This window comes from Salvelinus sp. IW2-2015, linkage group LG28 (genome assembly GCF_002910315.2).
Source record: "Salvelinus sp. IW2-2015 linkage group LG28, ASM291031v2, whole genome shotgun sequence".
Taxonomy (NCBI): Eukaryota; Metazoa; Chordata; class Actinopteri; order Salmoniformes; family Salmonidae; genus Salvelinus; species Salvelinus sp. IW2-2015.
In genome coordinates this window covers 9,629,177-9,647,712 of record NC_036868.1, presented here as the reverse complement: position 1 = coordinate 9,647,712, position 18,536 = coordinate 9,629,177, and the positions used below count along the sequence as shown (strand labels likewise).

Here is an 18,536-nt window from a genome sequence, read left to right as displayed (position 1 = left end):
GCAACATAGGGCTAGCAATAACTTCCCCCAAACGAGGATGGAAAGTTAGTCTCACTAGGTGACCTTTCCCTTTAGATGATTCCTTAGTCGGCGTTCAAGCAGTGGACTCCACATCCATAACTGATGACCATGTGACTCCCTTAGAGCTTTCACTGATGCTGTAGCCTCTCCACTGGAGCTGAAAGCACAGGTGTTTTACTGTCTGTCTGCCTAATATGGGCCACTGAGCCTCTATAACAGGGTCATGAGACAGTGAATAGGAGGAATTTGACCCATGTGTCCAGGGAGTCAGTGTTTGGCTGCTGTATGGGGAGTTGGTCACTGCTGTGCAACTCAGACATGTTCAGTCTCACTGGATGGAGAATCTGTAGAAAGACGCCAGGCAAGCAGGGCGGTGTGTGTGTGTGTGTGATGGGAAGGTGTGGCACAATAACTCACCCTGGGAGGGGCACCTTGAGACAAATGGGATCCCATCTGTGTTAATACATTCTGTGGAGAGCCCTCCGGCTCATACATTTCTCGAAGTGATAGGACGAGTAATACATCAGGGGCCTGGGAGTTCACACGGGCGCTGTCCTAAATGGAACACTATTCCCTATTTAATGCACTATAAAGTGAATAGGGTGCAATTTGGGACACACSCTTGGTCCGTTCCTCATGGCTGCATGATTGATAATTGCTTGCCCTGCCTGGACTGGTCTCACTGTCCAGTCTCCAGTGGTTCCCAGACAATAAAATGACCTTGAATGTGGCACCAATTTGACACATCTCATGGAATCCTGTGCAGATGCATAACACAGTGTAGACAGTTAATGTGACAGGGCTTGATTTTAAATATAGATTTTTAAATATTGAACTATAGAAAGTCTTCATGAATAAAATGTATTTGAAACCAGTCATATCTTCCTCTTTCTCTCTCCAGGTGCTTGAAAAGGTACAGGTAGAGAAATTAAAGCTGGTGAAATGTAGGGAAAAACACTGTATATTGTTGCATTTTCACTTGCTTAGATAATAGTTTGTTCAAGCATGGCTTAAAATAAGGTGTCTCAAAACACAGTCTAGTCAGACTATTAAAAAGACCCCATCATGCCACCTGACTGGATTGCAGCTGGAAAATRATGCAGCTCACTTATGACACCCTGTGGCCAAGCAAGAGAACACCACCTACATTCTTCATCCGTGTTGCAAGTTGTACTGTATCAGTGTTACTGTGACCATAGTTGAGTATTTCAATATCCAGATATCAAGATAATAAAAATCCTGTAAAATGTAAACCCTGGTTCCTCCCATTTGACCCATGCATTCCAATTGACCCAAGCATCCAAGTTAACATTATTTGTCTCAGAACAGCTCAAAACAAGACTAAGCTAGATATAAATTGCCATACCACAAGCCCTGTGGATAAGATCCAATGACACAAAGATATCAGACAGTGTGGCACTGGCACATCTCTCACACTAGAAACTGACACACAGCTGTTTACACTCAAACTCAGGACATTGGATTGAACCAGACATGCTATCTGAAGCAAAATAGATTTTATTACAATAGAGGATATACACTGAGTGTACAAAACATTAAGAACACCTTCGTAATATTGAGTTGCCAGCAGCTTTTTAAAGTGATTGAAGTGGATTTAACAAGTCACATCAATAAGGGATCATAGCTTTCACCTGGATTCACCTGGCTAGTCGATGTCATGGAAAGAGCAGGTGTCCTTCATGTTTTGTACACTCAGTTTTAAAATAAATATACGTGACTTTTTTCTCATTTAACAGTCATTTGTACAGTGAAATTAGGACAACGTAGCTAAAACCAGCTGAATAAATGTGTTATTTTTATTTCCTGCACTGTGCTATTGCCTTACTTATGAAAGCTATGGAAACAAAATACATTAGGCCATGTGTGTATTTTGAACGTTGTCTGTGTGGCCACACACACATTTACACACACAGAAAATGTTTTAGAATTGACAGACACCCAGACCTGCAAAGCATGGTTGTCTCATGCCATGGAGCCAAAAGAGAATGTGGACCACAACATGGTGGATCACTTCATGTCTTAATACAACTTAGGTTGCGTCCCAATGTAGTGCACTGCATCCCAAAGTGGTGCACTATGATGTAAATAAGGTGCCATGTGGGATGTACCCCTTAGAGATGAGGAGGGCTCCTTGACATAAACATGCACAAACAATTATGTTGCTTTTTGTCTTTCTGTGAGACTTGAAATCGCATGCTCTGGTTAAATGGGTAAATTGGTTTCATACTGGAGGACAGAGAGCACCACGCAACATGCACAAGAGACCTAAACAGCTTCTCAGAAGGCATTTTGACGTATCACAGGAGCACTTTGCAAATGGGAGTGTCTGTCTTTCTGTACAGACTGTTGAGAGGGGGGATGATAAGTGCTTAAATTCTGATTTGGAAAAGGGAGGTACATGCAACACTAGTAAAGGGGGAACGTGAAGAGGTACAGACCTAGAGGTGCACTATCATTTATATGTGTATTCATTACTAGTGTGTATCTTTAGGATGTCCACACAAAAGGTAAGAACTCCTAAAAAAGCTTTGTCTGGCATAGAACTTTTATACAACTTCCATATGTTTAGTGTCTAAACAAGACATGAAAAAACAAAAACGTGAAATACTTTTCATTTACCACTAAATATTTCAGCTAATAACAGTGCATTCAAAGAAAATGATCATATCAATATGTTTCAATGAGAAATGATTAAAATGTGTTGACATGTACAGCATTTTAGGACAATATTAATTAGAATAGAAAATGCAAAATCATCCTACGTTGTACTTTTTGCAGTCATTAAATTAGAGATGGGACATATTGAACTCATTTGATATTTAACCGCTTGCTGTCATTTTGAAAATAACAGACCCTACATTGTAGATGACAACAAAACAACAAATACAGAAACAAACTCAAAAGTATTATAACAGATCAGAAAGCATAGGACAAGGAGAAATAAACACAATCCTGAACATCCCATCATGTGATGGCAACTTTAAACATAAACACTAAAAAGGCACTGTCCCCACGTAAAAAAATGCCTTGTTTCAACCCTGTCAAACTGAGGAGTTTGTGCTGATGTGAGAGAAAGTCCCTGGACTCTATAGACTGAATGTTGCATCACACAGTATCCAACTAGATTCATTATTTCATATGTTTTTCTAGAGAATCATTTCCTTTGAAAAAACTAGGAGCTATCAAGTTGACAAGCAGGTTTATGGTAGATTGGTCATTTTAGTGATTCAGGCTCTGTTGAACAGAGGTGCCCGTCTATTTCTAGCTACTGCATCATTAAGGCAAGAAGAGGAAAGCTCTAAAACATGGGTATTATTCATATATACTGTATATACAGAGTGCCTTCAGAAAGTATTCACACACCTTGACTTTTTCCACATTTTGTTGTGTTACAGCCTGAATTTAAATGGATCACATTTAGATTTTGTTGGTCACTGGCCTAGACCCAATACCCCATAAAGCCAAATTGGAATTATGTCTTTCAAAATATTTACAAATGAATTACAAATAAAAAGCTAAAATGTCTTGAGTCAATAAGATTTCAACCCATTTGTCATGGTAAGCCCAAAATAATTTGAGTAAAATATTGCTAAACATGTCACAAAATAAGTTGCACGGACTCACTCTGTGTGCAATAATAGTGTTCAACATGAGTTTTGAATGACWACCTCATCTCTGTACCCCACACATACAATTATCTGTAAGGTCCCTCAGTCAAGCAGTGAATTTCAAACACAGATTCAACCACAAAGACCAGAAAGGCTTTCCAATGCCTCGCAAAGAAGGGCACCTATTGGTAGTTGAAAAAACAAAACAAAAAAACAGACATTGAATATCCCTTTGAACATGGTGAAGTTATTACTTACACTTTGGATGGTGTATCAATACACTGAGTCACTACAAAGATAAAGGTGTCCTTCCTAACTCAAGGAAACCGCTCAGGGATTTCACCACGAGGCCAGTGGTGACTTTAAAACAATTACAGAGTTTAATGGATGTGATAGGAGAAAACTGAGGATTGATCAACAACATCGTAGTTACTCCACAATAATAACCTAATTGACAGAGTGAAAAGAAGGAAGCCTGAACAGAATAAAACCTATCCCAAAATATGCATCCTGTTTGCAACAAGGCACTAAAGTAATAAAACTGCAAAAAAATGTAGCAAAGCAATTAACTTCTTGTCCTGAACACAAAGTGTTATGTTTGGGGCAAATCCAATACAACACATTACTGAATACCACTTGCATTAGCATAGTGGTGGCTGCATCATGTTATGGGTATGATTGTAATCGTTAAGGACTGGGGAGCTTTTCAGGATATAAAAAATAAACGGAATGGAGATAAGCACAGGCAAAAACACCTGGTTCAGTCTGATTTCTACCAGACACTGGCAGATGAATTCATCTTACAGCAGGACAATAACCTAAAACACAAGGTCAAATCTACACTGGAGTTCCTTACCAAGAAGACAGTGAATGTTCCTGAGTGGCCGAGTTACAGTTAAACTTAAATCTTCTTGAAATTCTATGGGAAGACCTGAAAATGGTTGTCTAGCAATGATCAATGACCAATTTGGCATAGCTTGAAGAATTTAGAAAATAATAATGGGTAAATATTGTACAATCCAGATGTGTAAAGCTCTTAGAGACATACCCAGATAGACTCACAGCTGTAATCGCTGCCAAAGGTGCTTCTACAAAGTATTGACTCAGGGGTGTGAACTTATGTAAATTATATATTTTTGTATTTCATTTTCATTTTCAATAAATTTGCTAACATTTCTAAAAACATTGCATCTCAGTGCTAGAGGCATCACTCAGACACTGGTTCGATTCCAGGCTGTATCACAACCGGCCGTGATTGGGAGTCCCATAGGGCCCAGCGTCGTCCGGGTTAGGGTTTAGCAGTCATTGTAAATAAGAATTTGTTCTTAACCGACTTGTCTAGTCAAATAAAGGTCAAATAAAAATAAAATAAATACATGTGTAATTGTGTGTAGATGAGTGAGAAAAATTATATATATATACTTCAGCCATTTTGAATTCAGGCTGTAACAACAAAATGTGGAATAAGTCAATGGGTATGAATACTTTCTGAAGGCACTGTATATGGAAATAATACATATGATTGTATAATGTATACTATATATGCATTTTTTTCTTAACAATATTTCATTTAGAGTACAATTAACAGTGCTGTAAGAAACAAGTGAATGCCTTCTTCAATTACAAWATTCAACATTAGATTTACAATAAGGAATGGATATCCCAATCATTTTCAAAACCAGAAGATAACTCAACTGCATGCTTTCATAGTAACACTGAAGCATTGTGCAAGTGAAAGCTTTTCTCTTTGATTTTGCATAGGAACTGTTTGAGAGTTATTTACCCCACTATCACCTGTTGGAGCCGCACAATGAATAATACTTTTGATACCTCGTTTGTGTGGAGATGAAAATTGAGAAACAGTATCTAATTCATTCTTAATGCTCTTCAACTATACTTCAAATACATGCCATAGAAAAAAAGAGAAAAAACCTRTGAATAGCTGCTGGTTTTGTTCCCGAGAAAACACCACTGTTCTGTGAAGGTGGTTGTTAATCCACCGGGCCTGTGTGCCTACCAGACCATCGGGAAAATACCAAACCAATACATTGACATTGTATCAACATCAAAGAAACAGTCAATCCGACATGCAAAACATTCTGGGCGACTATTAGGAACTCATGTTGAACAAGGAGGGAGCAGTCCTTTTTGCTCATCTGGTCTTTTGGCGTTCACCTCAACACACCTAAGATATACTGTAACTGTGATTCAGTAAGCTGGGAGTGCTGAGAAACACATCGGATATGTGTGAGGAGAGAGACAGCCAGACGGTGGTCAACAGCAGAACTATCAATACGACGGGCTCTCTAAACATGTTGGACTGAGCCGGAGATAATAGACCAATACATCACTGAAGATCTGTGCAGTATCACTGTCAGAAGCAAACAGCTTCACAGAGAGCAGTCTATCAGTTGGGAAATACATGTACATACATGAAATAATAGTACCTTGCATTGTGGCTGTGAATATTCTTACGATAGAAAACAGAATAAGTCTCTCTCTCCTTTGGCAACAAAAGGACAGTGTTAATCATCATCATCATCAATATATACCAGTTGAACATGGCTGATGATTTTTGAACATCACTAAAGGCCGTTAAAATAATCGTTTAAAAAAATCACACATTTTCACCATTGCCGCAAAAGAGGTCCAGTTCTCTCAATGGCCAGTACATGTCAGTGTTTCTACATCCCTTCACCAGTCACAGAACAAGCTAAAGTGGCTGCCTTATTCCATGTCCGTCTATCTCGGTGTGTTTGGGCACACACATACAGTTCCAGTCAACTAGTTTTCAAAGGATAAATACTATAAGAAACCACTTCTCTGCCTTGGTTTATACTCAGTGCGCAACCAGCGTTGTGGAGTTGAAGAGGACGGGGCATAATAATTCACCCCATATTTGTTCCAGCTCTTTGCAGATCCGTTCAGCAGTGCAGTCCTTCGACTGAATAAGAGAAAATACAAACTGAAACTGTAAAGGGCAATAATGAGAAATAAAAATGTAGAACATTACATTAACAACAAAAAACTATCAGGCAGTAACAGTCTCTGGAACATACACACTTTTGGCTTCCCAGTATGATGACGACGCACACCTTCAGTGACCTTCAGTGACCTTCGGGTCCATGGTAAGATCCGTCAAGCAAAGGTGTCCACAAAGAGGCACCTCAACACACTTAAACACTTCCAGCTTGAAATGAGATCGTTCAGATTCACCAACAAATGTTTCCTTGATGGATACGACCCATGGTAAAGAGTAGCTTGGTAGTTGTAACCTGTCTGACGACATGCGGTACCTAGAGTTGTTGGAGACAATTAAAGATTACATAACTTGCTGCAGAAACATTTCCTTCCAATGCAGACTTTTAGACTACAAATCTAGACAAACAAAGGCCTAAAAGTAGAAAACCCTAAATATTAATATAACAAGATTAAAATAAATGGTGTATTTCATAGTTCCCTGCAATGACATCAGCTAAAGAGCTGACTTTCTCTTATACAAATGTGATTCCAAGCCAACGGGAGAATAGAAGATTCTGTCTTGTTTTATCATCAGGAAAGTGRTGGCTCATTTTCTTTCTTTTGCTTTGATTGCTATCTGTATATAATAGATATCCAGGGTAAATAAATGTACAGTGAAGGTAAGTGATGACAGCAAAGGGCTATTTTCCTTTGTCAATATCGAACAACATTTACAAAAACATCAACGATCAAAGTAAACTTAAACTCCACTTCGCAAACAAGCAAAAAAAAGTGTCTRGTTAAATGAATAGAAAAAGGTACTATATAGTATTTATATATATTTATATATGAACAGAGCTGCAATTCTTCCTCTTGAAGAACATGTTTTTTTGTAAGTACTGTGATTCGTAGTCTTTGTGTAGTAGGCGTGTGTAGTCAAAGTTGCACCTGATGTGTTTCCGTCTTATAATCTAGTATCAACAGATTTCGTCACTTGATAATAATAGAAAATCTTGTCCTATGCCCTTAGGAGGCAGGGTTTGTTTTTGGTTCCTATGTTGAGTTTTGCCTTCATATTGCAGTGCCCACCGGTAAGTGTGAGGGCATTGGGTGGAAGTGAGGCCAGGGTCACTCTGTGTAGTAAGGCTGGCATGAAGGAGGAGAGAAGTGACTGTTGCGTTGTTGGAATGATCTGACATATGATGAGGTCTGATCAGGATGAGGGAGATGAGAGGCTATGCTAAGGTTTGTTTGAGGTCGAAGGTTAAGTTTGGGAGAGGCCCCTGCTGTTGATTTGGAGAGCAGTTCTCGGAGCCTCAGTAGCGGTGTGATTGGTGGGAGTACTGTGAGCTCTGCTGGGATGACGACGAGTATCCCTGGGACTGAGTGGAACCTTGGACGTTGCTTTGGTATCCAAGGCGGGAGCTGGAGTGCTGGAGAAGAGAAAAGAAAAGAATGGAGAGGAAATAGTAAACCGTTGATGTCTAGAGACCCCTGTCATTAATTATTTATCAGTCAGCACCACTGGAAAATACCATTGTATATTTCAACCTTGCATGGGGTTTGAGAATAAATAATTCAATAACTGTACCTTGGGAGACCTTGAGGGAGGGGAATGACTTTTGTTGGCAATGTTTTCAATTGTAAAGCTGGCTGAATAATTTACAGATCAAGAATGAGTCCTATAGAAAAGCATGACGCATTGCCACAGATCTGTAGTGTTGATCAACATACCTCTGTGGCTTTCCACTGTTGTTTTACTTGGCATCCAAAGATGTGGTCTACTTCTCACCGATTTATAACAGAATGAGCAAGAGACTACCAACCCAATTCGGAGCAATTTACAACGCCATGACAATTCTATATCCTAAACAGTATACTGTATATCACGCGACATAGCAAAACGTGCACAAGTGGCTGATGCCAAAAACCTGCTGCATGTTTTATTGTTTCATGACGTAAAAACAGGACCGTTTCTTTGTGCTCTGTACTTTTCTCAATGATTCCTATGATTGCTTTTGTGGGTCTGAATAAATAAATGATCTGGGGGACTGAGCCACCACATCAATAGATATCAAAAGAAGGGCTACCTAACCACCTTATACTACAGCTATAAAGAAAGCCGGCTCTGAATCAGATGACTGATTACGGACCGTGACTCACTTTAACCAGCTCAGACTGGGCCTAAGGCCAAATGTCCTAAAAAGGCAACAAAAAAAAGGCAGAAGTCACTGGCCTTCAGATGAGAAACCCTTCTTCTGAGCCACCAGAGTGGCCCTGAGGACCTGCTGCTGGACTGGGACCCAGAGGGCTTTGGTGGAGGGTGGAGGGGATGGGAGCAGAACGTGGCTGAAACTCCTGAAGTATGGAGACCTCGTAAAAAAAGACATACTCCCATACATCTCTGACTGCAACCCCACGCAACCCTGTCTATCAGTCTATCTATCCGCACTCACAGAGAGAGAGGGGGAGCGAGTGGTGCACATTGGGATACCATAGCCTCGGGGAGAGTGATCAATGAGGAGAAAATTAGGGCGCGGAATGTGACGCCACAGCAAGCTAGCTCTCTGTTCCACTCGGTCTGCCCATCCAGAAAGCAAGGGGATATTTATACATCTGTTCTGGTGAGTCTTGAATTTGAAGAGCCCAGCAGCTGTCCACATGCAGCCTCAGCCCCCTGCTAAATATAGCCTAGTCAGTCAGTCAGTCTAGCAGCACCCCACACGGCCCGGGCCAAGCCAGGAGACACCTCTGAACAGACCACAGTTGTGGTCCGGACAAGGTCAGGGAGGTCACCTTTATCTCACCTTCCTCATACGTAATAAGACTCTCTCTTCCTCTCTACCACATTCTCCACTCTGTCCCCTTTATCAGTCACTACTCCAGTCACCCGAGCCACGGACTGTTCACTCTGTTACCATCTGGCAAGCGGTATCGGAGTAGCTTCTTCCACCAGGCCATCAGACTGCTGAAAGGTTAAACCACCTTAGAGACTATCTGCACATTAGAGATGATTTGCATGGACTACCCACGCATCCAACCCTTACACACACACACAGTCAACTCTGCTGTTCTAATACATACTATTAATTCCACTACCCACTTTATACACTGAGTGTACAAAACATTAAGGACACCTGTTCTTTCCATGACAGACTGACCAAGTGAAAGCTATAATCCCTTCAACCTTGTGGAAAGCTTTTGACACCTTGTAGAGTRTCCSCCCCCCCCCCCCCCCCSCCAAAAGATAGAGCAAGCGCCAAGAGGGGGAACAACAGTGATAGGGCACGATGTTTTGCTTACACCTTTATCAGCAGGCTAGTGCGAACTAGAGGAAGGACACTATCATCCTGATATAACATGACCTGTATTCCCACTAGATAGCACAATGCTCCGCTCTGGTCTGAGTTGAGGTTGTTGTGTCTTTTCACAAGTGTTGCACGTCCCTGACATCCCCTGCTGTACGTATCTTTGCTCTCTAGTCAAATCATCAATAAAGGAACCTGTTGTTAATCATCAATAAAGGAACACTAGTTCCTTCGGGTCTCCCAAGGGCCTATATTGACATTTTGGATGCAGTAATATGTTGACATTTTGAATCAATTACATTTGCTGACATTTGGATTAAACACATTTAAATCTCAACTCCAGATAATAAATGTAGGCATGCTCCTCAAAAGACAACAACCACAAGCGATCAACCATTGGTGACTGAAGCGATGTCTACGCCTTTCATCTCCTTTCAACGAAAATGGACAGTAACATTATGGATAAGTGTATAGCTGTAAAAACTCTAACCTGGTACTCGGACTGGTGGACCCCAGTGCCGGAGGAGGCCCCAGAGGGCCCGATCCGAGGTTTCTTGTTTGGAGGCCCCTGGTCCTGGCCGTGCTGGAGGCCTCCACCTTTGTTGGCTCCCGTAGCACCTGTGTTACCATTGGTCTGGGCAGAGGTCTGTTGGGTGGAGGCTTGCTGGGTGCCGCTCTGCTGCTGGGTCTGGGCCTGGGCTGTCGTCTGCTGGTGCTGTTGGGCCTGGTTCTGATGGAGGACAAACACACACAAGTGTTCAGTTAGAGACTGACACCCTGACAGGTTCCTTCGAGTATAACTCTGTTGTAATGTTGTAATCTGCCATTGTGCACCAACACACTCACAGATTCCTTTGAGTAACAGTGTAGTCAGACATTCATACACAATGTCAATAAGGTCACTATGGAAAATGCTCACTCAGAAAATGGCATCAAGGCAACATTGCTGTGCAACAACAGCCAAATGAACAATGTTTCACTGATCCATCATTGTACCCAGTATTGTGGTCAGGGGTTTGTTTGCTCAGAGTCCTCAGCCCAGCTTACCACTTCTCAACCACAGGAGGTGGGTGGCACCTGGCTGGAGTGGAATGGTATCAAATACATGGTTTCCAACACACATGCTTCTAAACACACATGCTTCGTTTGTAAATGATGTCTGAATGTGCCCATGGATTTCCAAATATAAGGAATGTGAAATTATTTKTAATTTTACTTTTGATACTTAAAACCTCTCTGGGATATGTGGGACGGTAGCGTCCCACCTGGCCAAKATCCAGTGAAAATGCAGAGCGCCAAATTCAATCAATCAATCAATCAATCAATTTTATTTTATATAGCCCTTCGTACATCAGCTAATATCTCGAAGTGCTGTACAGACACCCAGCCTAAAACCCCAAACAGCTAGTAATGCAGGTGTAGAAGCAAATAAATTACTATAAAAAATTTACTTTCATGAAATCACACATTCAATATACCAAATTAAAGCTACACTTGTTGTGAATCCAGCCAACGTGTCAGATTTCAAAAATGCTTTACGGCGAAAGCAAACAATGCTATTATCTGAGGATAGCACCCCAGCAAACAATCACAGACCATCATATTTCAAACCTCCCGGCGCGACACAAAACGCAGAATAAAGATATAATTCATGCCTTACCTTTGACGAGCTTCTTCTGTTGGCACTCCAATATGTCCCATAAACATCACAAATGGTCCTTTTGTTCGATTAATTCCATCGATATATATCCAAAATGTCCATTTATTTGGCGCGTTTGATCCAGAAAAACACCGGTTCCAACTCGCTCAACATGACTACAAAGGTACCTGTAAGCTTTGTCCAAACATTTCAAATTACTGTTGTAATACAACTTTAGGTATTTTTTTACGTAAATAATCGATAAAATTGAAGACGGGATGATCTGTGTTCAATACCGGAGGAAAACAATGTGTAGCATGCTTTCTGGTCACACGCCTCTAACAAACAGTACACTTCACTCGAACCTCATTCTGAACATGGCTACTTCTTCATTTCTCAAAGGAAAAACCTCAACCAATTTCTAAAGACTGTTGACATCCAGTGGAAGCGATAGGAACTGCAGGAAGGTCCCTTAGAAATCTGGATTCCCAATGAAATCCAATTGAAAAGAGAGTGACCTCAAWWTTTTTTAKATCTGAATGGTTTGTCCTCAGTGTTTTGCCTGGCAAATAAGTTCTGTTATAGTCACAGACATGATTCAAACAGTTTTAGAAACTTCAATGTGTTTTCTATCCAATACTAATACTAATATGCATATATTAGCATCTGGGACTGAGTAGGAGGCAGTTTACTATGGGCACGCTATTCATCCAAAAGTGAAAATGCTGCCCCCTATCCCAGAGAAGTTTTAAMTATATTTTAAACCAAATACTTTTAGAATTTTACTGAAGTAGAATTTTACTGGGTGACTTTTACTTGAGTCATTTTCTATTAAGGTATCTATACTTTTAATCAAGTATGACAGTTGGGTACTTTTTACACAACTGGAAAACAATGAGTCCCTCTCATACCCTCTTGGCCCAGGTTGGCAGAGGCCCTGCAGCCTTCATGACGGCTGCTCTGAGGCAACACTTGTATCAGGTGTTGCCTACTTGAAAACAGCTGCTAATGTGATGTAGGGCTGTGGAATGGCAGAAACCGCTCTGTGAGGAGGGGACTGGTATCTTTCTGGCTGTAGTACACACATGCACTCCCTTTCACCTCGTATACACTGATTTGGCTCGGTGTCATACAAGCACCTGCTTTCTGTATGGTCTGGCATATTCATAACATGGTGTTAGATACTCATGCTGCGGAACCAGCCAGCCTACATGATCAGTAAGACTATTGTCCAAATAGTCTGTAGCCTATCTTCTATCAGGGGAAAGGCTCAACATTAGTGAGATTTACCTTAAGTGAGATATGCATAGAGAGCTTAGTGAGAAATGCAGGGGTGCAACTTTGGTTTTAGAAGTGGGGGGTGACATTTTTTATATATATTTTTTTTTTATCCAGCCGGATAAACACTCCAAACAGCCTACCCGACCACTCGGAGGCGTCCACATTATCCTAAAGCACACCGTTACCTCGTTTTGTATCACATTCCAATGATAAAACTGGGGGGGCAAAAATGCAATTACAGAGTGTGTGGGTGGGGGGGGCACATGTCCCCAGTTAAAGTTGCGGCCCTGGAGGTATGCATCGAGAGTGTATGACAGAGAAGGCCTGGGATTTCCTCTTGATTCGTATCTCACTCATCCACCGGTGGCCTATGAACTATAGACCACCACCTGACGAATTCAGTTTTACCTAACTTCTTTTATTTTCTTATCTTTATTTAGCCCGTGTGCTATCAGGGGGCAGGCTAACTGGAGTGCCTTCACTTCCAGAGGTCAGTGGTCCTCTTCTGGAGTGCTGGGTGCAGCTGCTGCTGTTTGTGCAGCTTGTCCTTATTATCCCATGGCATGCCATTCCTTCTCCTAAAACACTGACTCCTTTAGTGCATAGGACACAAGTAGAGATGAAAGTGGATCAGATGTGAACTCATGCTGAAGTGGGATATGTGATCCGGAGGCTCATGCTGCAGCGGGATATGTGATCCTGAGGCTCATGCGGCAGCGGGATATGTGATCCGGAGGCTCATGCTGCAGCAGGCATATGTCTGATCCTGAGCTCATGCGGCAGCGGGATATGTGATCCGGAGGCTCATGCTGCAGCAGGATATGTGATCCTGAGGCTCATGCGGCAGCGGATATGTGATCCGGAAGCCATGCGCAGCAGGATATGTGATCCTGAGGCTCATTGCTGCAGCGGGATATGTGATCCGGAAGCTCATGCTGCAGCGGGATATGTGATCCAGATGCTTTGCTGCAGCATTATATGTGATCCGGAGGCAGTGTCTTAGGCAAGTGGGTCCCAAACCCCTTCCCTCATTTTGCCATGTCTTGTGTGTGTTCACGTGATAGCTGAGTGACTCAAACATTACAACAAAATCAATGGCCTAGCCTCCTGAGTGGCGCAGTGGTCTAAGGCACTGCATCGCAGTGCTAGCTGTGCCACTAGAGATCCTGGCATCGAGTCCAGGCTCTGTCGCAGCTGGCTGTGACCGGGAGACCCATGGGGCGGCGTACAATTGGCCCAGCGTCATCCGGGTTAGGGGTGGGTTTGGCCGGCAGGGATGTCCTTGTCCCATCGTGCTCTAGCAACTCCAGTGGCGGGCCGGGCGCATGCACGCTGACACGGTCGCCAGGTGTACTGTGTTTCCTCCGACACATTGGTGTGGCTGGCTTCCGGGTTAAGCAGGCATTGTGTCAAGAAGCAGTGCGGCTTGGTTGAGTAGTGTTTCGGAGGACGCACGACTCTCGACCTTCGCCTCTCCAAAGTCCGCATGGGAGTTGCATCGATGAGACAAGACTAACAACCAATTGGATACCACGAAATTGGGGAGAAAAAGGGGTAAAAAAAAAAATACATTTACACCAACAACAAAAAAATACATCTATGGCCTAAAAAACAGAGATGGGCTAGTTGATTTGGAGTTAAAAATAGCTAAGGTCTGCAATGATAAGAGAAACTGCTGATGCACTACTTAGTTGAATGCACAAGGTGCAATTTCGAAATTATTACAACTTTGAAGAGTAAGTTGAAAGTCTGACTGAGTTCCTTAAAAAATTAAAAATAATAAAACAAGAGGGACTTACATATAAAGGCGTAATTTAGCTTGACATGTTGGCAATGGAATTTGAAGTGATGCCGACATGACCAGATTGTGATTTATAAATGGAACGTTTTTGGAACGTGTAAACAACAACAGGGATTGTGTAAAGGCGGGGATGCAGGGCTGTGTTCCAAAGAAAACCACGACAAGTCTGCTGGCTCTAGTTCCTCAARGGCATAGCTATGAGAGACTCTTCTTTGAGTCATAAAATGCATTACGTAGGACCTGTGCACACTTTGGAGAGGCGTGTGGCCACTTGGAGACACCAGTTAGAACTCTCCCTCTTGTCTAATGTTGCACCTACCCACATTTCCATTAATATTCTTATGTTACTGAATGTATCCAGAGTATTTTCATTCTTCAAATGTGTCGAAAAGTACAGTAAATGTAAAATGCACATAAAATCAACAGTGTAATGTTTGGATTCAGTCTTGTGTCAGATGAACTGTTTTGGCCTCACATTTAGTCTAATAACTTTCCAATAATCTCCAAACTGTTCCCTTTTCATTGCCACCATGGTTATGCATATGCTTTCCATATTCCTTCTGTAAGACACATTTCAATTTATCCCTATCTATATACAGTGCATTCGGAAAGTATGTTTCTACAACTTGATTGGAGTCCACCTGTGGTGAACTCAATTGATTGGACATGATTTGGAAAGGCACACACCTGTCTATATAAGGTCACACAGTTGACAGTGCAAATGCACACAATGTCAGAGCAAAAAGCAAGCCATGAGGTCGAAGGAATTGTCCGTAGAGCTCCGAGACAGGATTGTGTCGAGGGACAGACATGGGGAAGGGTACCAATTTATTTTTTCAGCATTGAAGGTCCCCAAGAACACAGTGGCCTCAACCATTCTTAAATGGAAGAAGTTTGGAACCACCAAGACTCTTCCTACAGCTGGCCGCCCTGACAAACTGAGCAATCATGGGAGAAGGGCCTTGGTCAGGTAGGCAGGGACTGGGAGACTAGTCAGGATCGAGGCAAAGATGAATGGCGCAAAGTACAGAGAGATCCAAAATGAAAACCTTCTCCGGGGCGCTCAGGACCTCAGACCGGGGTGAAGGTTCACCTTCCAACAGGACAATGACCCTAAGCACACAGCCAAAACAACGCAGGAGTGTCTTCGGGACAAGTCTCAATGTCCTTGAGTGTCCCAGCCAGAGCCCAATCGAACATCTCTGGAACATCTCTGGAGAGACCTGAAAATAGCTGTGCAGCAACGCTCCCCATCCAACCTGACAGAGCTTGAGAGGATCTGCAGAGAAGAATGGGAGAAACTCCCCAAATACAGGTGTACCAAGCTTGTAGGTCATACCCAAGAAGACTCGAGGCTGTAATCACTGCCAAAGGTGCTTCAACAAAGTACTAAGTAAAAGGTCTGAATAGTTATGTAAATGTWTWTWTTTTTTTTTTATTAGGAAAAAAATCTTTAAAACTGTTTTTGCTTTGTCATTATGGGTATTGTGTGTATATTGATGAGGGGAAAAAAACTATTCAATCAATTTTAGAATAAGGCTGTAACGTAACAAAATGTGGAAAAAGTCAAGGGGTCTGAATACTTTCCGAATGCACCGTAGGCCAATTCCCACGAGTGTAAGGGGTTAAGGTGTTTTGGGTATTTTTAGACAGCATGATGGCAGTTGTTAATAACAGCAAATGGCTAAGGATTGTCAATTGTGAGGGGTTCTCGATGCATATCCTAGTATTTCACTTTTAGTCTATAGCCCAAACCATTCCACCAAAACTCTATTTACCTTCTCTGTTTTCTCTTCCGGCTCATCTTCGTTCAGAAACTCTCGTTTCGGGTAAGGTATCTGACATCCGGCAAATACACTACAGGAGAAAATGAAACGAGGGATACACACAATCAGTTGTTTGTGAAATAACTGAGTAGCTGGGTGTGGTGCGTACAAATAAAAAAATCAATGTCAAGAAACCAAATCACAACCAGGCTGACCAAGATAAAAACAGGAATCTAGAAATTCAAAACATACCAGACTATGAAATCACAATTCAAGGAATGATTTGGAAGTGCTCTGTTTTAAGTTCACTGAAGCAACGACCTCCATTGTTAGTTTATCAAACAGACTTCTCACGATGACGATGTGAATGGGTTCATGTGTGGAGAGGGTGGCTATGATAATGACCGAGTTTGGAAAATAAAGTTTAGTAGGTCTCACTCTGAGGTTGGTAAGGGGTCCTCCAGGAAATAGGGGTCCTGCAGTGCCTGTTCAGAAGTAATCCTTTTGGTGGGGTCCATTGTGAGGAGTTTCTGGAGCTGAAAAGTGGTGGATGAACACTAAGTTAGTGGTGCCAAGCAAACCCAATCAGCCAGCCAGGCTTATTGGTTTTACAGCTCTTATATCTAGATTGGTCCTTATCATATACTCTCCAGTGTAAATCAAGGTAGCAGTAGCATGCCCTCCATAAACTGGCAAATGAAGTTCAAGAATATACTAGTTACTAGACAGTGTGCTTACCAACAGGAAAACCTTGCTTTCAGGTTTGACTTTATGCTTCTCCATGTATTTGATGAGGCTGCTATTTGCATACCTGTGAATGGGTGAAGCACAGCACATGTAAAACAGACATCTTATAGCAATTGAATAGTCTCAGAAGGCTGTCAGCCTGAGAGAAAGGTTCAAATGTGATGTTCGATGTGTGAGAGGGGTTCAGGTATCTTTTGATAGCCGAGAAAGCCCAGGTACGGTCAGAATGTCAAGCCTTCTCCACTCACGTCGTTCTCCTGAAGTCTTTCTGAAGGGTGGGGTACTCGGGCATCTTCCTGATGTCCTCCCAATCTTTATCTGACCAAATTCAAAAAACAGACAAAACTTCAGGTCACTTTAACCCAATTCTTATACTTGCTGCCTTCAGAGGATAATGTAATCTACTGTACATATTGTACGACAACAAGTACAAGACAAGGACAAGGTTGATGTTGAGGACTTTACCAAAATACTATACGTCACGACTTTCATGACCGTGAGAATCTAACTGGGTTCTTAATGAATGTTCTACATGGTCTCATCAGGTGTGTGTGTGTGTGTGTGCTGGTCAGACCTGCTGGGAAGCCCATGACACTGAATATCCTGTCCAGCTGGTCGTGGTGGAAGGGGTTACTGGTCTTAATGTCCTCCTGGCGACAGTGGAAGATGGGCTCGGACGTCAGCAGCTCCGCAAAGATGCAGCCAATCGCCCAAATGTCTGCATCAGATAGACAAGCAGTTAGCAATTAAACAGAGTGGTCCGGGCCTATACCTTAGCAGGAGCGGACACAAAAGAGACTCGTCTAAACTTGAAGGTGTATCCGAATATCTCTCACACTAATGGAGACAGGACAGTCACAGGAGTTTCCTCTTAAGAATTAATCTTAGGAATTTGYCTGTACCCTGCAATTACATCTGCAACCCTGTGCATAAACTCATATAATCTCATATGTGATGGCTGTAGTGTATGCCTAGGGCCTTTCAGTGTGTTGGCCTGCTATATGCATCATGGCAGACACCCTGACTTCGGCCAGGGGGGCTCTATTGAGTAACATATGCCATTCCTATACAGTAGGCCGTTCATTCACTGCTGTCCATGTAGAGAAAAATTCAAGGTGTGCTACCAAATGAATGTCAAAACTTAGGGAAAAGAAAACTATGTCATTACAAATGACATAGAATGAATCATTAGATTGTTCACTACAATATAACATTACTATATTTGTGCTTGACAGTGTTGATTAAATAAGAATGTTAATTTGCTGTGACCGTTGCTAGTTTAGACTGCGCCGCTCTTGGTTATATCTTCATATTTGGCGTTGTGAGGTGGTACCATTTGGAGGTGTTTCAATCAAAATCAACGTATCACCTATATATCACCTA

At 42.1% G+C, this 18,536-nt stretch overlaps 1 protein-coding gene across 2 annotated transcripts in view; it reads right to left on the bottom strand.

Annotated features, from left to right (window-relative positions):
* Positions 1 to 1,516: 1,516 nt before the first annotated feature.
* LOC111954479 (cyclin-dependent kinase 19) overlaps positions 1,517 to 18,536 on the bottom strand; it is a 66,910-nt gene continuing 49,890 nt past the window's right edge. The window contains exons 7-13 of one of the 2 annotated variants that reach the window (XM_023974255.3): positions 17,728 to 17,871; positions 17,402 to 17,471; positions 17,145 to 17,217; positions 16,845 to 16,942; positions 16,419 to 16,497; positions 10,410 to 10,649; positions 1,517 to 8,044 (exon numbers count right to left, since the gene is read on the bottom strand). In XM_023974255.3, coding sequence (XP_023830023.1) covers positions 7,928 to 8,044; positions 10,410 to 10,649; positions 16,419 to 16,497; positions 16,845 to 16,942; positions 17,145 to 17,217; positions 17,402 to 17,471; positions 17,728 to 17,871 — 821 coding nt within the window. In that variant the 3' untranslated portion in view covers positions 1,517 to 7,927. The remainder of the gene's footprint in view (positions 8,045 to 10,409; positions 10,650 to 16,418; positions 16,498 to 16,844; positions 16,943 to 17,144; positions 17,218 to 17,401; positions 17,472 to 17,727; positions 17,872 to 18,536) is intronic. The other variant, XM_070435744.1, reaches the window with a different exon arrangement.